This window comes from Gracilinanus agilis, chromosome 3, assembly GCF_016433145.1.
Source record: "Gracilinanus agilis isolate LMUSP501 chromosome 3, AgileGrace, whole genome shotgun sequence".
In the NCBI taxonomy this organism is placed as follows: Eukaryota; Metazoa; Chordata; class Mammalia; order Didelphimorphia; family Didelphidae; genus Gracilinanus; species Gracilinanus agilis.
In genome coordinates this window covers 69,807,537-69,830,814 of record NC_058132.1, presented here as the reverse complement: position 1 = coordinate 69,830,814, position 23,278 = coordinate 69,807,537, and the positions used below count along the sequence as shown (strand labels likewise).

The following is a 23,278-nucleotide window of genomic DNA, read 5'->3' as shown; positions in this document are numbered from 1 at the left end:
TTTAGTCACTTATGGTGTGTAATTCCAGTAGTCCCATCTTATAGTTCTATTAAACTTAGACCTCCTTCTATTCCAAATGACATATTATCTCTTCTTTACAACTCTTTCAACCATTTCCTGCCTTTGTGGATTTGAGTTAGCCATTTTGCACACTTGTAGTGCACTCATTCCCTTCTGGCTCCTGGATTGAAATCCTTTCCCTTTTTTTAAAGAGCCCTTTTCAGCAGCAAATGTTCCTGACAACTTTTCTTGGTTTCTAGTGTGGTGCTACCCTTCCTTCCCCAACTTACCTCCACTTTCCCCAAAGAAGTTATCATCCCCTTCCCAGCTTTTCTCAAGCCTTTTGTTTGCAGTACATTCTCCTCCTCTGTTGCACATTTATTTTTATGCATGTCATAGGGATTGTGCCACGTCTCATCTTTATTTTTCTTGAACATAGGTAGTTAATGCATTGTTTATAATGTGAGTTGAGGAAATAAAAAGATATCTTTTAATAGAAGAGCTAAGGAAAAATCAGTAATTACAGTTACCTTTTCACTGTGAAACTCACGCATTTGTGAGTGTGTGTGTGTGTGTGTGTGTGTGTGTGTAAGGAGCAGGATAAATATCAATGATGATTTATTTCCTCCAATTAAAATGCTAAGAGGCATTATTATCAGTTATTATTTATTATATACTTAAAATGCATATTTTACTGATGCCTGGTGACGATGGTTTTTATACTATCATCACTCTTCCCCCCCCCTTCCATTTGAACCTTTCTTGTGACACAGAAAAACAGTTGAGCACAAACATTTCTGTTAGAAGTTTTAGAAAGTATTCTGTCTTGTGAAATAATCATGTCTAGTTTTGCATATTTCTGTGTGTTTGGGTGGTACGTATCATCTTTTCTCTTGGGCCTTTTATTAGTTTTGTCAGTTATGCAGAAAACTTTTAAAGAACCTACTATACAATTTTAAATTAAATTTGATTAAAAAATCTGTATAACTTTTTTTGTCTTTCCTATCTTCCCTCTTTTAAAATTATTCTAAATTGGATAGGACAGTGATGGAGAACCTATTCTAAATAGGATAGGACAGGGATGGATCTAAATAGGATAGGGTAGGACAGTGATGGAGAACCTTTTAAAGATGGAGTGCCCTGGGGCAGCTGGGTAGCTCAGTGGATTGAGAATCAGGCCTAGAGATGGGAGGTCCTAGATTCAAATCTGGCCTTAGACACTTCCCAGCTGTGTGACCCTGGGCAAGTCACTTGACCCCCATTGCCCACCCTTACCACTCTTTTGCCTTGGAGCCTATACACAGTATTGACTCCAAGATGGAAGGTGAGGGCTTAAAAAAATTAATAAAATTAGTCTAAATTCTAAAAATAAGAAATTCTAATTCAAAAAAGAAAACCAAAATTTCTATAACAAATATAGTTAAGCAAAACAAAATTTCCACCATGCCAATATCTTATTTTCCATATTTTAGCCCATCACCTCTCTGGCACTACAATCTCTGAAGAGTTGAAAATGAATATTGCAGAAAAGGCAGTAGAGACACAACTGATAGTTATGAGCATGCTGTAAGTTATAACTAATGAGGTTCTTTGAGGAACTGAATTAAAAGATGTTAAGAGGGATTACTTGTTTGAGAGAAAGGATAGACTGGTCATTGTGGTAGGAGATGAGAGAGTTAGCTGAATGTTTTTCAATGGTATTTTTTTTTTTTTAAAACCCTCACCTTCCATCTTGGAGTCAATACTGTGTATTGGTTCTAAGGCAGAAGAGCAGTAAGAACTAGACAATGGGGGTCAAGTGACTTGCCCAAGATAACACAGTTAGAAAGTGTCTGAGGTCAGATTTGAACCCACAACCTCCTGTCTCTGGGCCTGACTCTCAATTCACTGAGCCACCCAGCTGCCCCCTCAATGGTATTTTCTTCATGTTACGAGAACTTGAGCAAGATATTGAATGAAGTAAAAGTGTGATTCTCAAGGTAAAGCCTCCAGTTTACACCCCAATTAAGAATGGAATGTGTAAGCCAGTGTGTTTTAGTTTCAAGGACTTCTTGATTTTTTGTTTAGTAAAGTTAGGAGGTAGACCTGGTGAGTTGGGAGAATGAGAGACCCCTTTTATCCAAGGACAAACTGACACTAAAAAGAGGCAGAAGTCATCCATCACTCAGCCAGCCCAGTTGTCTCCTTATCTCTTCTTACCCATGAAAATTTAGAATGACACTCTTAACTCCCAAGTAATGAGCTCATAGACTTCACACCTAGATTGTAAATCCTGTGTGGAGGGGTGTGTGTCTGGGGTTAGGAACATACATAATGATTGTATCTGGGCCCATGCATTTGCATTTCTGCCTTACTTAAGTGGGGTGCCCTTTCTCAGGAGAAAGAAGAAATGAACTCCTGTTTCTTCTGCTCTTTTAACTTGAGTAGGCGGGGGTGCTCACTTTTCTCTCACACAATCTCCTTGCACATTGGTGTGGAGCTCATGGGAGGACATGGATAAAATGGGTAGCCTTATTGATCAGAAAATTGGTCAGAAAAATCCATTTAAGTATTTGAATTTTAAAAGTCTTATTTTTAACTGTACTATGATCAAATATGTCATTTATGCATATTTTTGCTTTTTTATTTTCAAGGGAAGTAAAAACTAAAGATTTTTTTCAGAAGCATTTTCTTTTATTATTTCTCTTATAGATTTGTGTATTTTTGGGCCTATGTTCTCAGTGTCACAAAGCTCTGGGGCTCCTGAAGCTTGTCCACACTAGGAGGTTCTTAAAACATTTTTTTTTTTTTTGGGAGGGGTGTGCAGCTAGGTAACTCAATGGATAGAAAGCCAGATCTAGAGGTGAGAGATCCTGGTTTTAAATGAGGCCTCAGACACGGCCTAGCCCTTAATATTTGGAACTGATACTTTAGTATCACTTCTAAGACAAAAGAAGGTAAAAGAGTTTTAAAACACATTATTAGTGATTTTCCTCATTGTCACACAAACTTTGAACAGTAAGCTATTAGAACAAAGGTGTGACCTGCTCAAAAGAAGAGATTTTGGGACCTTTCTGACTTGACTTGAAGTCCACTGGATAAAATCATTTCCTATTTTTTATCTGAGTGATGGCAAACTATGACATGGGTGCCAAAGGTGGCACACAACCCCTGCAGTTCATTACTAGAAAGAAGGACTCAATTTGGCCCTCTCCACTGTGCCTGAGGACATTTTTTCACTTCTCCCACCCCTCCACCCAGCAGCCCAATGGGAGAGCACTTCCTTCCCCCCCCCTCCCCCCCAGGGGTAAGGGGTAGGGTGGGGCAATAGCATGGCACAGGACTTGGTCTCTGGGGAGTGGGGGGTGCTGATACTCCATCTTTATTTATTTTTGGGGGGTTTATTTTTTTAACATTTTTTTTAAACCCTTAACTTCTGTGTATTGGCTCCTAGGTGGAAGAGTGGTAAGGGTGGGCAATGGGGGTCAAGTGACTTGTCCAGGGTCACACAGCTGGGAAGTGTCTGAGGTCAGATTTGAACCTAGGACCTCCCATCTCTAGGGACTGATTCTCAATCCACTGAGCTACCCAGCTGCCCCCGGGCACTCCCATCTTTAAAAGGTTCTCCATCACTGTCCTATCTTATTTATATTTCACTTAAAAATAAACCCATGGGGGGCAGTTAGGTGGCTTAGTGATTTAAGAGGCAGACCTTAGAGATGGGAGGTCTTGGGTTCAAATGTGACCTTAGATACTTCCTAGTTGTTTGGCCTGGGCAAGTCATTTAATCCCCTTTGCCTAGCTCTTACCTCTGTTCTGTCTTGGAACCAATACACAGTTTTGATTCTAAGACAGGAGATGAAGGTTAAAAAATAGTTTATGAATTTTAAATAATCACAATACAGATTAAATATACATTTATAAGTACTAAATAGTGAAATGAATCTTCACCAGAAACAAATCTAAATCAGATCCGTACTGCCTCCCTTTGGGTACACTTCATCATCTGTGTCTTTGACCACCTTTTTGTGTATATAATTTCATTTTGTATAGTTTCTAATATTAAGTTTAGTTGCTGTTTTAGCCTTAACATTGAAGTTTGAAACATAGAGAGATTGCTAACCCATCCCAGAAAGCCATCCCATGTGACAAAATAGTACATATATTTTCAAACCCTTTCCTTCCATCTTAGAATCAATCCTGTGTATTGGTTCTAAGGTACAAGATGGTAAGGGCTAGACAATAGGGGTTAAAATGACTTGCCCAGGGTGACATAGCTAGTAAGTATCTGAGGTTAGATTTGAACCTAGGACCTCTGGTCTCTAGGCCTGGTTCTCAATCCATGGAGCCCCATCTTGTTCCCTCCTAAAATAGCATTTTTTAAGAGAGTGAAAGAAAAGTCAGCCCAAGTGATTGATGGTTGACAAAAGTCCACAAACCTGTGCAATTGTGTGATGCTTGTGGTCTTCTGGCCAGTTCATCTACCCCCGAGGAAACGCCGTTTACGGGCTTTAGGAGTAATACTGGCAATAGCCCAATTGAACTCAGTCACTTTCCTTCAGTTTCATAATATTCATCATGTTCCCATAAACCTTGATTGTTAGGAACACTTACCAAGGGAACAGAAGGGAAAGGAATGAGGTAGATGGAGTTTATTAGTCTTCTTAGGCTCTGCCAGGTGTTTGTGTGGTTGTTTTAAGTGTTTTAATTGAAAGACCCTTGGCTTTGTAGTCAGAACCGTTGAGTTCAAGTCTTTGCTCTATCAAAGATCAGTGTGACTGATGACCAAATCGCTTAACAACCACTTAGAACCCCAGTTTCAGCATCTTTAAAATTATAGTGTTGGATTAGATTATTTTAGCATGAAATCCTTAGAACCTGTAATTTCACTTAGTTGCTAAGGAAACAATAAACCTAAATTTAACCTTATTTTTTGAGACAGTTAATTTTTTTAAAATCACCAAAAAGATACAGAATTTCTTGTGTAGTTTAAGTGTGTTCTGTGGAGCTAGAAAGCGACATAACGTGTGTCTCCACCCCCCCCTCCAGACCCAGAGTAGCTAGAAGCTAGAAGGCTTTTTTAAAAAAGTGCCTTTTATAGTATGATGATAACCTTTTTGTATATATTTTTAAAAGCAAGTTGCAATAATCTGAGACCTTACTAGTCATTTTTGCCTTCCTTCTAGTGCCATGTTGGGGGTATTTCTGTAGTTCTGTCAGTCAGTGAATAAACCAACATGTCTTGAGGGCTCATTGCTGTTGAAAATAAAGAGGTTACTGAAGAAATTCAAAATGAGATTTTTATAGTCTTCTTGGAGAAATAAGATCCTAAGATAAAAGAACAGATTATAATACAAATTAGAGTTAGTTTTGGAAATAGGAGGGGGTGATCATTGAGGAATGAAGTGGTTTTTTTCCCCCCTCCTTGCCATTCTCCATGGGGGTTGAGAAAGAAATAAAAACAAAACCTTTGTAACAGTTATACAGCCAAAGCAAAACATTAGGAATCTCCACACAAATCATGTCCAAAGATGATTCATTCTTCTTTTGTTTCTGGCTCTTCTCTGCCAGATTGTGTAGATGGCATTTTTCGTTATCAGTCCTCTGCACCTTATGTTGGTCAGATTTCGTAGATCTTCCAAAATTGTTTTTTTTTTTAAATAATCTTTTTACAGGATAACTTGTTACCCAGGTTCTGTTCACTTCATTCTGCATCAGTTCATGTTAACTTTTCCCAGATATCTTTGATAGTTGTCTCTTTAATAATTTCTCACAGCACTCTAGTATTGCATTATATTCATGTCCTGTTGGCCAATTCATGAGCCTTCCTGTAGTTTTCCAGTTCTTTGTCACTACAAAAAGAGCTGCTATAAATATTTTTGGATATCTAAGATCTGTTCTTCTTTCTCTGATTTACAGTAGAGGTAAATGCCGTTGTAAAACATGCTTTCCCATGCCCAAAGTTTGGATTGTATTTCTTCAACTTGGAGTATAGAGATCAAATATAGACAAATTTCTTAGGCGTATTGGGTAAATAGCTTTTCATATTTAAGACTTTTCTTTTTGTTCTTGTCTCTTCTGCCTCTCCTTCCCCTTTCCCCCCATATATATTTTGAGCCTGTGTGTCTCTCAGGTGACTTTATAGTTTGTATGCAACATGTTAGTGAGAGAAGTTGGAATAATCTTTTTCCCGTTTCTCAACTAATTTCTCTTGACCAAACTTGAAATTGGTATTGGAAATTAAATTACTCTTATTAAGTAAACAAGTCATTTTAGTTTAGTTCTCTATTGTTTGTAGTAGCCATCCATTATATAATTCATCCATTGACCAGATCTATTTTATTGCTTGCTGTTTGCAAGCTATCCCTAGGCACTGTGGGTTGATAAAGACAGGGCAAAATAAGGACGTTATCCCTGATCCTCAAGGAACTTAAATTCATTCTCATTTGGGAATTAGGTTACAATGAAAGGTGGAACAATGCATTGAAGACTGAAATCATACTCATTGCTTACTTCGAATTTAAGAAAAATAATTTTAAGCTCTTACCTTTTCTCAGTATCAATTCTAAGACAGAGCGGCAAGGGCTATGCAAATGGAGTTAAGTAACATGTCCCACTCGTTCACGGTCACACAGCTAGAAGTATCCGTGGTCAAATTTGAACTCGGGTCCTCCCAACTGCAGACCTGGCATGCTATCCACTAAACCCATCTAGCTGCCCCAGAATTCAGACATTCTTATAGAGATGAGTGTTAATCTCAGAAATAGGTAGTCTCATTCTCTTCTCCCCCATCATCAGTGGGTCAAAGGTATTATATGGAAAGCAAATAAACTCTAAAGCAGGGGTCGGCAATGTATGGCTCTTTCTGCAGGAGCCATACAGTCCATTATTTTTCAGGCGCTGTTACACTGTGAGCACTGTACGGCTCTCACGAAATTATATTTTAAAAAAATGTGGCGTTTATGGCTCTCACAGCCAAAAAACGGTTGCCAGCCCCTGAGCTAGAGGATAGCAAGTGAAATTGTCAGAGAGTCCCCCTCCCATCCCCCCATCCCCCGTCTCTATTTGGAAAATTCTAAGCCCACATTATTTCGGCAAGGCCATAATCCTTAGTATGTAATGGGGGTTGTGGACAGGGGACAGAAGGAGGAAAGTGGAGCTCTGTGTTTGTTGTGATGAACAAACAAATAAAGTGGCTTTGAAAATATACTTCACATTTTAAAGTCTGGCGTCCATTTCATTTTAGTGTGCTTGGTTTCTCTGGTCTTGGATAACTCGGCACAATTGGTTTCCTTTGGTTAATGCATTTACTTGGAGAAGTGGTCCACCAGCCTCACCAGACTGCTGAGGTCAGATCCAGCTCCAGTTCTGGGTAGTCTGGTCCTAGAGCAGCCAACTATAAATACGAGCTCATTTTGAGACCAACTGGCTTTTGTTGTCTTCATCACCAGACTTCTAGTAAGTGTCTTTCGAAGTGAGTTAACGTGTTTGTGTTGTGACTGATAGTTCCCTTCAAATGGTAAAGGTGGCTGGGGGGGGGACCTTAATGATTAATGGCCCTTCCCCAAAACAGTAGTGGGGTCTTCAGGACTGACAGGAACTAACAACAGCTCATAATTAGCCAGTGGAACAATCCCTTTGAACACTTAGGCTGGAGCTTTTGTAGTTACTGGCAGTTATGCTGACAGTGCAATATCCAGAGCCACTTCAGAGCTCCATTCTTCCATCTCCAGTGACCCACTCTAGTCTTGGATCTGCCGTAAGCATGCGTGCACAAAAACATCACAGACAGTTCTGAAACGCTTAAGATCTCTGATAGTAGAAATGACCAGCACAGTTCCAGAGGACTAATGTTGCTGCCCACTTCCTGAGAATCAAGAAGTGAAAGACTGCAGTGATGGGCAAACTATGGCCTGCGGGCCAGATGTGCCCCCCCCCCCCCAAATGTCCTATCCAGCCCTGTGACATTATTCCTATCTGACGAATACAATGAGGAGGATACAATGAAAGAGTTGCCTTAGAAACAGACCGACAGATGAGCATTTCCTTTCCTTTGGTCCCCTCTTTAAAAAGTTTTGCCCATCATTGCTCTAGAATGCAGAATGAGAGAAAGCACCCATCCACCCACCTATCCACCTCTATCTTTTTTATATGGATGATTTGTTTTGCTTCATTATCCATGTTTCCAATTGGGTGTCATTTTTTAGTTTTTTTTTTTTTTTTAAATTCCCCCAATGTAGGGTGGGAATGAGAAAAGGCAGTTTTTTCCTAATTGAAAAAAAGGAGAAAGGGTCATGTTGTTTTTAAGGAGATTGGCCAATTCTTTCTCAGTCTGGAGCCAAGGAGAAGAAAATTTGCATCAGTTACTGGATTTTGAAGTATAGAGGAAGGTCATGATGGATGGCCTCTTATTTATTTATTTAGCAGAGTCTGGTTACTCTCAGCAGAGGATTTGAGGAAACAAATGGAAGTTTGGAGTAGCTACTGCTTTTCTGAGAATTGTCATGTTGATTCCATCTTGTTGATAGATTGATATTGATAGATAGCTCTGTTTATTAGTTAACATGATTTTCCTAAGGCCCCTGTTTGCTGGCTTGCCTTCCATTCCATTCCATTCCATTCCAGGATATTCAGGATCCTGGAGAGGGATTGGTTGGTGGTTGGCAAGACATAGTGTGGAAAGATGAAGGGGAAGAGGGATTCAGAGTTGGGATAGTTCAACGAAACTGTCAGCAGAAGTTAAAGATGCCTACACTTGCAGCTCCTGCAATGACTTTGTTCAGAGCCTTGGCCATTTTGTAGGGATAGCTCTGCTGGTACTCTAAACTGGAGTCCATGAGCCAAATCAACTTAATTGATCACAGGTTCACATTCTCCATTTGTAACTAAGCCTGAGCAGCTGTAAATAGGGGTGTTATAGCTCCTTCACTCCATTTCTTCTAAGCTATTTGACCCCAGTATCTCCCTTTTTTCATTATTCATTCTTTTAGGATACTTTAATTGTGATAAATTTCTCCTGTGGTTCATTTCTCTGGTGAGTATAAAATATCTTCTGCTGTTCACTTTCTTATCCCCCACTCTAGACTCAGGTAGAATGAGATTATTCCTTAATTTTAAAAAATCTTATTCCTATCTTGTTTTTAAATTGTTTTCTGTCATATAAAGGAATAAGGAAGTGAAAAGTAAGTTCAGCAAAACTACTAAAGACACAAATCAAGTTGGATGCACTGTTCTCTATCCACAGTTCCTTTTATCTCTGGAAAGGCAGGTGGCACAGGCTATCTCTCTTCTGATGAAATAAAATTGGTTATTGTAACACCACCACATTGTTTGCATTTTTTCCTTTATTTTTCCATTGACATTGTTGTAGCAATTATATATTGTTTTCCTGGTTTTACTTCACTTTGCATCAGTATTTTTTTTTTTTTTTTTTTTTTTTTTTTTTTTAGACCCTTAACTTCGGTGTATTGTCTCATAGGTGGAAGAGTGGTAAGGGTGGGCAATGGGGGTCAAGTGACTTGCCCAGGGTCACACAGCTGGGAAGTGGCTGAGGCCGGGTTTGAACCCAGGACCTCCTGTCTCTAGGCCTGGCTCTCACTCCACTGAGCTACCCAGCTGCCCCAACATCAGTATTTTTAATACTCGTTTCTTACCATGGTAATATTCTATCCCATTCATAGGCCTTGATTTCTTTCAACATGCTTCAAATAATGGACATTTATTTTGTTTTCTTTTTTTTTTTGCTACTGCAAAAATTGCTGTTTTAAATATTTTGTTATGTATTGTACTTTTCCCATCTGACTTCATTGGAGAGATTTTTAAAATGCCATACTCTTTGACCTGTAATCTAGAGCCTATGCTTTGCTTTTTGATGAGAAATGTTGTAATGGAGAAAGTGTCTCTAGGGTTATTTTTAACCCCTTCCCTCTTCTTAGTATTTAAACAAATTGTGGCAGTGGATAGATTTTATAGTGAGACAAATTTAGGCTTTACATGAGGAAAAGATTTAGCCATTAGAGCAATCTCAAGTGAAATGGACTGTTTTGAGAGTGAATGGATTTCTCCCTTAATGGAAATCTTACAGCGGATATTAGACATTCCTGAAGGCATCTTCCAGTTGTTTTCTGGATTTTGGCATATGTGAGCTCTGTAGCATCCTCAAGTTAAGAAATTCTGCAGTTCCATGACTGTTACCTTGCCTTCCTCCTGGTGCCCCCTTTTCCCCCTTTCTTTTTCCTTCCTGAACTTTTAAAAAATGGTTTCTTCTATTATCTTTTAAATAATTTTTTCATTTACATTGTTTGCGATTGTATTATTTGCACAGAGTTTTTATAACTCAGAAATATACCATTACATTCATATAACACTTCCTAAAAATACTCTTCCCAGTCAGTTGGTACCCACTTTAGTAGTTTTTTGTTATTTCAAAATTTGCTTTTATGAGCATGTCTTTTGACCGTTTTAGCGTGCGTGTGTGTCTGTCTGTCTATCTATCTATCTATCTATCTATCTAATCATCATCATTACTAGGGCATTTTAAGTACAAGTGATTTAGTCCCTTTTTGCCAATAGGTTCACAACTCTACCAACAGTGGAAGTATGCCGGACATTTTGCTATTCCTCTATTCAAAACTTCCCTTTTTGGTGATCCATGACAGTTTGCGGTGTTTGAACATTTATCCTTTTTCAGACTCTTTCATTCATATCGTGTCATTGGTAATAAATTGCATGTTGGGGTTAAATTTTTGTTTTTGTATATGTGAGGGAGAAGTTCAGGATTGTTGAAAAATGCTGCATGGTTTTTGAAGTACATTCCACTCTTGTTAGCTCCTGGATTAAATCCGGGAATCAGTTCATTGTCCTGACAAGATAGATCTATATTGATTTAAGTCTTTCATGTGCTGATTCATTTACACATACACACATGCATACACACCTAATATACGCATGTAATACTCTGTCATCTGCCCACTGGGCCCTTTTCATCCATTTGGTGTGTCTATGAATTATTTTTCTGATTTCTTGAATGAATATGTATCTCACTGAGAAAAGTGTTCAGTTTTGTGAACCTTGATGCAATCAAGGAAGATTATAATCTATGAATAGTTGCATCTTTAGGGAGATTCTTTTCCATGTGGACTGTGGGCAGGATGCCATGATAGTAGCAAATGCCTTTTCCTTGTTGTATGCCTACCTTTGAATACTGATAATCAGAAGTCAATGAATCTAGTTATTTCTGGTTGTATCTTTCAGAGAATCTTTATTATCTTAACATGTTTTCAGTTATGTCTGACTGTGACTCCATTTGCAGTTTTCTTGGGAAAGATACTGGGGTGGTTGGCCGTTTTCTTCTACAGCTCATTTTATAGATGAGGAAACTGAGGCAAACACGGTTAAATGACTTACCAAGGGCCATGCAACTAATAAGTGTCTGAGGCTGGATTTGCACTGAGGAAAAGGAATCTTCCTGACCTCAGGCCCAGCACTTGATGCACTATGTCACCTAGTTGCCCTGCGTTAACATATATGGGAGCACTTTTATAAAAAGGGACAGAAGGCAGCTGGGTAGCTCAGTGGATTGAGAGCCAGGCCTAGAGATGGCAAGTCCTAGGTTCAAAACTGGCCTCAGATTCTTCCTAGCTGTGTGACCCTGGGCAAGTCACTTAAGTCCTGTTGCCTAGTCCTTGCTACTCTTCTGCCTTGGGACCAACACAAAGTACTGATTCTAAGACAGAAGGTAACGGTTTAACAAAAAAAGATGCTTTCCCCCCTAATATCTTCCAATAAACACCTAAATAATACTTTCCTCCATAGTCCCCTTCTCGGCACCCCTCTCCTCCTCATTCCCTGAAAAACAGTTTATGGATGGTTAACAGAAAGAAAGTGTTCTTGAACTTGGACAATATAGTGTTAACGCTGACCTGAGGCCCCCTACCTAGCTATGTTGACTTTATTTACATTGTTGTGGTTAGTGTATTTGTTCTTTTGGTGTTGCTTTCTTTACTCTATCACTTCCTACTAGTTTCTGTATTCTTTCAATGCTTAATGTTCTTCATTCCTTGTAAAAATATGCCAGTTTTATGATTTCATCATTGTGGAAACCCTGTCCCAGACCAAAGGGAGCTACCTTTAAGGCTGTTACGCAACTAAATCAAGTGATTTTTTTGGAGATAACAATAAACATAATGAAATCAAGTTTATTGTAAAACTTTTTAATCACTTGTTTTACAGAAAATCATATGAGAAAGCCTTCCTGCCTTCATACATTTTCAGTAAGATTATGTGTGTTATAGATGAGAAAAAAGTAGCACATGTCTTTTGAATGTAACATTCAATATTGTAAGTATTGTCCATACAGATTATCCAGCCTACCCTCTATCCTAGCTTTGTTCATTTTTACTTCGAGTAGCCTAGGTGTAGGGCTTTACTTTTAGCTTTGTAAAATTTGTTTTTGAGCAGTGGCCCATTCTTGTAACTTATCTTCATCTTGGTGGTAGACACCCCTCTCCCCCCCTCCCCCCCCGAATATTTATTCTTTAGAAATTCACCATAATGACCATGGAATGTGGGCCAGTGGATAAATAGATTTACTGCAGGTTTCTTTTCTGCAGAGATTTTTTTTGGGGGATTGCTGTTCAGTTTCTTTGCTTCTGGACTTTCGTTTTATGTAGATTTCTTCTGCCCTTAACTTACTTTGTTTCTGATTACCAGAAGCTGCTTCTTCTCATCCAACCCTTTTTTGGCCACCATATTCATCTTTAGAATGGCAGCTCTTTTGTTTTCTCTCTCTTGATTCTTAGCCTAGCATAGAAATGTATTTTGGCAAATTGTCTTGGCACATGGCTGCTTCGGTTTCTCCATGATTGTTTTTGAGTGCTCCATAATGAATCTTTTTGAATAGTGCATGGCAGGTCCTCCACATCCCTGGTCTGTTGTGGTCATTTTGTGCGTGGGAGGGTTGTAGTGACTCTTCAGGGGAGCAGGCCTGTGCTATGTTCTTTACAGGTCACCCAACTGGAAGGCGCTTTTACTCTAAATACTGGAACAGCCCACTTGCCTACCAGTAGCAAGTCTCAAAAAGGTTCAATTTGCTCACATTAAGGAGAGTAATGCCAGGACTGCTTCTGCAAGGGCCTTGACACTATAATTGTCTGCATTATTGATGGTGTGAAGCATAGATCTTTTTGAGGTCACTGCATGCTTCCAGCTCCTTAAGATGCCAGACTGCTTCCTTGGTCTTCTTATACCCCTCACGTTCACTTCAGCCAGTCAGGGAAGTTCTGAGACGTCTTCAATTTGATGACCTTCTGACATGACCCAGTGTTGGCAGAGCAGATGGCATGTTTTTGCATTAAGTTCAATCTATGATGTCAGTGGCACTAAGTCTTGGATGGAGCAAACAGGAGACTTCCTTGGCACATGTTTCCCCAAACTTTCTTGCCAAATCAGTGAGTCTCTCCACTTTGGACAGTGAGGAATTTGAGCAGCAGTTCTGCCGCTCCCCGAGATGCAGCATTGGTAGGATGACCTAATTCACTGATGGAGTAGTTCTCCTGGTTATTTTTCTTAAGTTGGTATGAACAGAATTTACAATATCCGGATGAATTGGAGCCTCAAAGACAACAGGCAAGGCAACATTTTTGCTAGATAACTTTTCCTTTTTTGGAGTACACGGATCTCAAGGGACATGTATGGGCCATGGAGGGCTCAGGAGAGTCTAGCTCCATATTTCTGAATCCTTTTTCTGTCAGGAGGCTTGTGTTCTTATCTGGTAGGTTGACTGTGATGGATTTTGGGAAGAATGAGATGGGAGATAAGGGGAGGTAGGAATTAGAATTTCTAGGGGAAGTCAGTGCTGAGAGTGTGACAAGCTCAAAAGATATTAGGACCACAGGAACCAAGCAGAACAGTGATTCCCAAAGTGGGCGCTACTGCCCCCTGGTAGGTGCTGCAGTGATCCAGGGTGGGGTGGTGATGGCCACAGGTACATTTATCTTTCCTATTAATTGCTATTAAAATAAAAAAAATTAACTTCCAGGGGGCTAAGTAATATTTTTTCTGGAAAGGGGGCGGTAGGCCAAAAAAGTTTGGGGACCACTGAAGTAGAAGGTCAATTAGGTCAGTGTGGGAATGGAGACTTCAGAACAACTAATTTAAGTTCTTTTAGCTAGGAATTACTTGGCGCTAGTTTTATGACTCTACAAAGTTTTGAAATGTAGGAAAAAGGGAGCTTGTGAGTTATAAACGTCAGCAGTCTCTCTTCACCTTTACTAGGAAGGAAGGTCCTCTGATTCTGAGTGTGTATACTAACTGCATATACATACCAACACATATTCCTTTGGATCTCACAGCAAAGAATAATTTCTCAAGACACAGCATGGCCTGACAGAAATAGCCAGTACATTATTAACTTTTGTTATCTGAATCCCAGGCAAACTTCTGTTTCATTTGGTTTCTTAGGAAGTGGTGTCCTGAGTATGTGGCTAGTATTGATTACCACAGCAGATATTAAGAATTAAACCCCTCTTGATTATTCGGTATGGCTCACTTTATTTGGGCCCCGATTAACCTTGGCTGAAGTGACAAAATCAAATTTCTCAAAAAAAATTTTTTTAAGAACAGAACTGGACACCAGAGAGGAAGTAACTATAAACATATTGAGGTTTCTTTCTCAAAACTCTGTTAGCACAGCAAATAGGGTTTTTGTTGGGGACTGTAATGAAGATTCTGTATATAGGAAAGAAGAATAGAGTAATAAAAATACATGTGTGCTGGGAGGAATCATAAAAATAGGTAGATGGATGAGAAACTCCTGACCACAAGATAGGTTTATACAGGAGCACGTAGGTAAGGATTAGAACCTGAAAAGGAAACAGAATGGTATAAAGGGCAGATACTTTGAGGGCCAGAGAAAAGAACAGAAGGAAACAGGATAGAGAGAATCCTTGTAGAGCGTGCGGACCCCCTCCCCCCCCCCCCCATTGCAAATTTATCTGCATTCCTGGGAAAATATTGGGATTAGGAGCCAATGAGTTGTTGCTGCTGCTATATCAGACTTACTAAGAGCCACGAGAATAAGGGATTCTGGGAGCAGTAAGGGCTGCTGAGATCCCAGCACACTGGGGTCTTGGGCCCAATACTTTCTTAGCATCCCAGGAGTGCTCTCAGTTTGTGATGGGTCTTGAGAAAGTTGCTCTGGAGTGGAGCTGTGTGGAGGACAGTGTTTGGCTGCCTGTCTAGAGCAGGAGGGTACATTGTGGGGTGTGGACATAGAGTGAAAGTTTTTTTTTTTTTCCCCTGTAAAATTCAAAACCGGTCTTTGAACAAGCATTTATGTTCTCTTCTCACCTCCTTCTTTAAAAAAGAAAAAAAAAAACTTACATCAAGCTTATGTAATCAAAACAGATATATGTAGTGGTGTTTTTTTTTTTTTTTTATCCCCTATCTTTTGTCTTACAATTGATACTGAATATCAATTCCAAGGCAGAAGAATGGTAAAGGCTAAGTAATAGAAGTTAAATGACTTGTCTAGGGTCATTCAGCTAGGAAGTGTATGAAGTCTGATTTGAACCTGGTACCTCCTATTTCCAGGTCTGACTCTAACCACTGAGAAACTAGCTGCCTGAGGTATGTAGTATTTATTGGTCCTTTGTTGGTCCTCTGGGATTGGCCTTGGTCATTGCTAATCAGAATTCTTTCAGAGTTGTGATTTTTTGGCTCTTGTATAAATTATTCTAGTGCAGCTCCACATTATCTTAATTGGTATTTCTCTATTACTGATTGGGAGTGGTTTTTTTTTTAATGTGTCTATTTGATAGCTAAGATTTCTTCCTTTGAAAACTATCTTTTCAGATCTTTTTTGCTCATTTGATCAATTAGAAATCCTTATGAAGATTCTTAAAGATATTAATATTTCCTGTCTTCTCTGAGCCAGATTCATTGTGTAAACCAGTCAACAGAAATCGATTTGGTAATTCTGCTCTAATCGCTGAGAATCATGAGTGTTTTTGCCCATGACTACTTATAACAGAGTTGGGAAGTTTGCTGAGAATTTTCTGGCCATGATTCCTTAATGGAGCTAACTGAATTGGACATTGTAGTTACGCAAAATGTTTGTGATGGAGAAGGAGGAGAGAGCTGTGCTCCGTTGGGTTGTTTTGCTGTTTGAAATTTATGTGATTTCTTTCTGTCCTCTGCTTATTCAGTTGTAGTAAAGAACAGTGATAATAAGGGCGTTCGTTTTAGGGGTGTCAATGTCCCCATTTGTAAGCTGAGGTTAGACTAGATATCTTAGCCCCTAATATAGTAGGATTCCATGGTGCCAACAAAACTTTTTAAAGGGTTTTCTATGTGCCAGGCATCTGTGGGATATAAAGCAAGGCCAGAGCAATTCTCCTCCCTACTAGGAGCTCCCATTCTTAATCAAAGTTGCTTGCCCTTATGAAGTATCTTTTGCCTATTTACTTGTTACTGTAGAGCTGCAGCACTCAGCCTTCTTATTCATTCGCCTGTCCTGCTTTCTTTTCTATGCTCTGTTTTGACTCTCTGCCTCCCTTATGGAAATTGGAGAAAATTTGATCAGAGTACTAGTTTTCTTCATCCAGCTGTGTTAGGTAAACAGGCTTTTTTTTTTTTTTTTTTAAATGGCAATTTTGAGCCTTAGTTGAAATTCTGTTCAACTTACAGGACTATCTTAATACAAAGATTTCCTTTCTCTATGCCCCTATGGGGACACACTCTCCCCCCCCCCCCCATTTGTAACATGAAGATTGCACAGTCACTTCATTTCATGGGACCTTTTTGAGTTTGCAGAGAACTCCCTGGCCCATCCAATTTCATTTGGCATAATTTTAGGAAATAGTCACTGTACTTATTTAAATAATGCAAACAAACACCTTGTAATGTGATCATAGTTCCTCTTTTTAAGGCCTTTAAAACTTGATTACTCTGTAATGACAAGCATTGCCTCCTTATTCTCAGATTGTATGATTTAAGGTTTCAATCTGGATATTACAATTTTATAGCATTTAGTCCTTTAGTCTGAATAGCAAAGACATGTGAAATATACATATCTTAGGTTTTCAGATCTTTTCTTTTTTTTTTTTTTTTTAAACCCGTGTCTTCTGTCTCTGAATAAGGGCCAGCAATTGGGGTAAAGTGACTTGCTCAGGGTCACACATCTAGGAAGTATCTGAGGTGATATTTGAACCCAGGTCTTCCCATCTCCGGGTCTAGCTTTCAAGCCACTGAACCACCTAACTGCCCTTCAAATGTTTAGTTTTTAGCTTCGTTGTCAGCACTATATTTTGCCAATATATATTGCTTCATAATTATGTATTTTAATTTTCTCAAGAGTTTGCATGGTTTTAATTCTGTATTCATTAAAACAGTTTGCTCATTCAATTCTAAATACACTTCCACAGCATTTAGCAGGTAGTAAGTGCTGTATTAATGTTTGTTGGATTTATGAGGCTCTTCTCCTTTCTTTCCTCCTACTATTTTCCATCCTCACATAGCCTTCCTCTGGTTTTAAGTTTTAGAATTTTGTAGCTGGAAGGGATAGTATAATTTTACAGATGAAGAAACAGAGTCAAGTAGAAGTCAAGTGATTTGTGTAAAGTTATACCCCCAGTAATGGAAGATTTGAGACTAGAAATGAGGTCACTTGACTCATAGTCTAGTTTTTTTTTTCCCCCTCACTAAACCCTGTAACCTTCTTTGTTCTTGATGCCACCGTCAGTAGCAGAAGCCTTTGTTGGGAGAGAATTGATATTCAGAGATAGCACTGGAGGAAGTAGCTTTACTCTGGATGGGAAGTGGAATGAGCATAGAGAGCTTATATTAAAAACAGGAGCCTGTTCACCAGGTTAAGTCTGAGGACAGGAGGAACAGGGCAAGGATACAAGTACTTGTTTAACTGTTCTCCATTGATGTTGATTTTAGGATGAGGGGCCCTGAGGAGTGGTGGAAGGAGCATTAGATTCCATTTCGAGATCTGAAGGAACACGAAATCTGGGGGTTAGTTACCATTTGCTGTGTGGAAGATGTTGGATAAATCACTTGCTGCTTTGGAGCTTCATTTTCCTCATTTGTTAGTCAAAAAGCCTTTGTAAAGGGAGTATCCTGGACTAGACTGGAACAGCTCTAATCTGTGTTCCTAAGCAGCTCTGTTTCCCTGCTCAAGGTTGAGGTCATTGATAAGACCTTTACAACTCTGTGGCCTCCTTTATTTCTATTCAAAACTACTCTGCTCTCCTGGTTGCCAGTGTCCATTTGTTTATCCTCCTCCCAAGCATTCTGTTTGAGGCTGAATAAAGATCCCAGAAGAAGGACTGGGTCACACCCGCTACAGGGCTTGTTGGTTAGTTGGTTAGCACTAGAGGAAGGTGGATTTCAGTGCAGTATAAGGAAAAACTTTCTATTATATCTGTCCAAAATTGGAACGGGCTCTACTCAGGAGACATTTATTTCTCCTCACTGAAGCTGATTAAATAGATGCTGACTATTGTTAAAAAGAGGATTTGCCCTTTAAAAGTTTTTTTTAAATTGGAATCTTTTTTTTTTTTAATAAAAAACCAGTGTAACTGATCAATAAAGTAAAAAAAAAAAAACAACTGAAGATATCTGTAATGTGTCATACATAATGTCACCTGCAGAGAAGTACCCTAGTGTTTGTAAACTTAAAGACAAATTCCTCAGGATAGAACTCTTCATTTCTAAGAACTTCTGGGAAAATTGGCAAGCAATCGGACAGAAATTAAACTAATGCCTTATGCCATATTCCCCAATAAATTCAGATGAATATATAACCTGAACACGAAGGATCATATTCTAAAAAAGTGAGAGGTGAAGCAGATGGACACAGCTGTTGTAGATGGAATTGTGTAAAAGGGGAAAAATTATGGTTGGACTGGATATTTAAAGTTTGGTAGCCAGGAATCCAATTCCAAAACAAAATAAAAGACCCAAGTCAGGATGACTTTTTAAGTTTACAGTTAGGAAGGGTGAAGGTAGGGAAAGAAAGAGAGAGAGTTATTTCAGCCTGGTCTGGAGGCCTGAACCAGGAAAGGCTTCAGAAGCCCGACAAAGGGGGGCGCAGAGGTTAATTAAACAAGGCTTTTAGCCACGAGGCTTCCTCTAAGATGAGAGGCCTCTTTTTGAGGCTAGGGCCTCCAGAAAACACCAAGGAAAATGAAAGGGAGTCAGCCTAACTTACCCACGTGACAATTCAAAAGGAAGCAGTCTGAGGTCTCACCAGATCCTTCAAGGCCAGGTTCAAAAGGCAAAATCTTCCTCACAGGAACTTATCATCACATTTACTCTTTCACTCATTTATTTACTCATTCATTCATTCATTCATTCATTCATTCATTTTTAAACCCTTAACTTCTGTGTATTGGCTCCAAAGCAGAAGAGTGGTAAGGATGAGCAATGGGGGTCAAGTGACCTGCCCAGGGTCACACAGCTGGGAAGTGTCTGAGGCCAGATTTGAACCTAGGACCTCCCATCTCTAGGCCTGACTCAATCCACTGAACTACCCAGCTGCCCCCCTTACCATCATATTTAAAAGATAGTTCATTTCCTCACTTCTCCGCGTCCACCCTCCAGTTCCATGTGGACAAATGACAGTCTCAATCTTGTTTCAGACTGCCTGGGGGCAGTCACTTGTTTTTGATTTGTCACTCACCAGCACATGCGGGTCATAGACCTCCCCCCTTGCCACTTAATTCTAAATTGGGTGGGGTGACATTTTTCCTGGTGGCTAAAGTCTAAAGAACGAATAAGGGTGAGCTAATAGAACTTGAGCTCTTTTACATGCTTTCAAAAAGCAGCTCTTTTTCAGCTATAAGAATCTATGACCCCCACCTTCTCCCCACAGTCTCCTAGTTCTGTTCTCTGGTCCTAAGCTGGGCAAAACCTAATCTCAGTTTCATACAATAGCTATTTGGATTCTTAAATAACAGATATTGCCCAAGTTAACCTTTTCTCCAGGCAAAACATCTCTATTTCCTTCAACTGATTCTTGTATGGCATGGCCTCCAGTTCTTTCACTGTCTTCTGGGTCATTTTTATATGGAGTAATTAAATGCTACCTTTCTGTGCCTCACTAGGTATTGACCTTTTATCATTATTTAAAAAAAAACAACCTTCATCTTATGTCTTAGAATCAATAACTTAGAATTGATACCTGTTCCAAGGAAGAAGAGTGGTAAGGGCTAGGCAACTGGGGTCACACAGCTAATAATTGTCTGATGCCACATTAGAAGTCAGGACCTTCTATCTCCAGACCTATTGCTCTATCCACTGAGCCATCTAGCTGTTCCTAATCTTGACTTTTTATCCAGTGATTCCCAAAGTGGGCGCTACCACTCCCTGGTGGGTGCTGCAGCAATCCAGGAGGGTGGTGATGGCCACAGGTGTATTTATGTTTCCTATTAATTGCTATTAAAATAAAAAAAAAACAATTTCCAGGGGGCTAAGTAATATTTTTTTTTCTGGAAAGGGGGCGGTAGGCCAAAAAAGTTTGGGGACCATTGTTTTAATCAGCTGGTCCATCAATCAAGTCTTCATTTATTGCTTACTGTGTGCCAAGCACTGTCCTAAGTTCTGGGGATCCAAATATAAGAAAGGGAAAAAAAATCCCAGACCTTCTGGAGCTTCAGTTCTTCTTAGGGAGATGAAAGAAGCAAACACCAGGTGAATACAAAGAAATCCAAGGTAGTTAGGAGGGCATTTAGCAGCTGGGAATCTCGGAAGACCTCGTGTGGAAGATGGTGTGTGAGCACTCTCGTGAAGGAAGTGAGGGATTCATTGAGGTAGATGATATTCCAGACATTGGAGATGGTTTGTTCAGAGCCAGGAAGATAGAAGATTGAATGTTGGCTGAAAAGACCAGAGAGGTAGACTGGGAATACAATTGTAGTGAGACTTTTCCTGAGTTTGTGGCAAGGTTGTGAAGGGCTTTTATTGGCACTAGGGAGGCATTGTAGTTTTTCAAGTTAGGGAGTGATACGGCCAGAGGCCTGCTTAAGGAACATCACTTTGGTTAACAGAGTAGACATGATACACTGTGGGAGGGGGGAGGAGTCATGTGGCAGGGAGGGCTGTTAGAAGGACTTCAGAAGAGTCTGGGTATAACTGAATTAACTTAGCATTTTTCTGACATCTCCTACAGAGGCTATTTTATTTAGACCCTTTTCTCTCTCCCCAACTCCGAGCAGTGTACTCACCTAATAAATGCCTACCTGAAAACACACTTTAGAAAGTTTTATTCTGGGAGAAAGGGAGTGCTGATGGCTTAAAATAATGTATGGTATTTTTTGAGATCACGGTATCAAATTGAAAAATCAAAAACCTTCAGTGTTTTAGCATTGCCAGGAACCAAAGTCATCCAATAACATTCTTGGTAGGGAGGTTTTGTTTTTGTTTTCCCTTGATAAAGATCTGTGAATATTTCTAGTGGTTATTTTTGTGTCCATGATTGAAAAGGTGAGTGAAAGTTTGACACTAGTGATTTAGCTTTTCATTGATGAAGACTTTGTGGGTTTAGACCCGACAACCATAGAAAGTCTTTTACTTTGTGTACCATGAATATAAAATCAAGATGCTGACATGTCTGTTTTCCTTCTTTAAAACAACAGGTACGATCTATGGATGAACTGAACCATGATTTTCAAGCTCTTGCTTTAGAGGGAAGAGCCATGGGAGAGGTAAGTGCAACTGGTATGAAAGAAAAGTGAGCCAGGAAGGAAGAAATTGTCTTTCCTAAAATGTCTTAATTATATAGTTTCAGAAGGATGTCCTTTCTTCTCTTTGTGACCATTCTTGTAATAGGAGTGGGATAAATGTAACTATTTGCTGGTGTAGCTCTACCTTTAAAAAGAAAAAAGGGACAAATACATGAACACAGTCATTTATATTAAATGGAATAATTTTAAAGAAGTTTTCCGGAAAATTTCTTTTAAGCAGCAAATCTTTAAGTTTGCCTCATTTTCCAGTTGATGGAAATGTTCATAGTGAGAGCATTGATTTTCTAAATAGTATGATGATAACCTATTTCTGAGGGTTATTGGTTCCTCCTTTTGAGACCCAGAACTGAAATTGATAGTGAGAAGCCTAAGTGCTGGATTCTTAATTTCAGATTGAGTTTCTGTTGAAATTGTATCTGAACTTTTGTGAATTAGGAGTCAGGATATGGCTGGTAACCACTAATAAGAAATAACATTTTCCAGCTCAGAATATTTCACTACCAAGGAATAATGGCAGTCAGTAAATGCAATTGAAATGGGTATTGGCTAAACTGTATTTCTGTTGATTTTTTTTTTTTTCTTTTCTAGTTGCTTACTGATTAACCATTTTCAGGAATAATTAGTTGTAAAAGACTATGTAGAATGTCCTTGCTTGGAATGATATAACTCTACTTGTGAAATGTTGGGTTGCTAAATTCTCCCTGGTGGCTCTCTTAGCATACTTTTTTGCTTTATCACTTACGAACCAATACTTGGCTTGGGCTGCCTGCTGTCGATAAATAATACTACCTGTTGTACTCCAAATCTTTCCTTTTCCTAGTCTTCACCAAAATTTTTATAGAAACAGGGACAAATGTTATCTTTCATATGTGTTTTTTGTACCAGTGCTACAGAATTACTGCCCTGATGTAGCTGTGTACAGTGGATGAGATACTTGACCTCTGTGCCTCAGTTTGCTCATCTGTAAAAGAAGTTTGAACTAGATGTAAGGTTTCTTCCAGTTTTATGATCTATATGTTGATCCTGAATTTCTTGCTTGCTTTTGTATTTGGTTTCCAGAACTCTCAGTTGTCTAGTTTTTGCTCCTAACTTAGCTCTTACAATCTTCTGGTTGTACGATACTGGGTTTTTTTGGTTCCATTGGGCTTTAATACTCAAGACTTCCTGCTTGGAGTTTTTTTCCCCCTCCCAATGCATTTTTTTTATTGGTATCTTTTGTTTTGACACCATCACTTCATTTACCAGTATCTCTCTCCCTCTCCCTCTCCCCCTTTCAGAATTATCCCTTATAATAAAAACAAGGGCCTGGGAATGGGGGCAGGGGAGGAGTTGAGCAAAACCAGTCAAGTTGGACAGTATACACAGTGCTCTGTGTTCATAGGCCCCCTCACTTCTGCAGAGAAGGGAGGTGCATTCTCATAGCTCTTTGGGGCTAAGCTTAGTTGTTATGATTCCACAGAATAATTTTTTACTGTTAGCTGATTCTGAAATTGCCTGTATTTATCACTGCATTCTTTCCATATCTGTCTGATATAGATCTCTTATAATAA

The 23,278-nt window shown here is 39.3% G+C and overlaps 1 protein-coding gene across 2 annotated transcripts in view; it reads left to right on the top strand.

Moving 5' to 3' along the window:
• PUM1 (pumilio RNA binding family member 1) overlaps nucleotides 1–23,278 on the top strand; it is a 163,433-nt gene that overhangs the window by 32,676 nt on the left and 107,479 nt on the right. For both annotated transcript variants that reach the window (XM_044667964.1, XM_044667963.1), the window contains exon 2: nucleotides 21,621–21,689. In XM_044667964.1, the coding sequence (XP_044523899.1) occupies nucleotides 21,621–21,689 (69 nt within the window). The remainder of the gene's footprint in view (nucleotides 1–21,620; nucleotides 21,690–23,278) is intronic.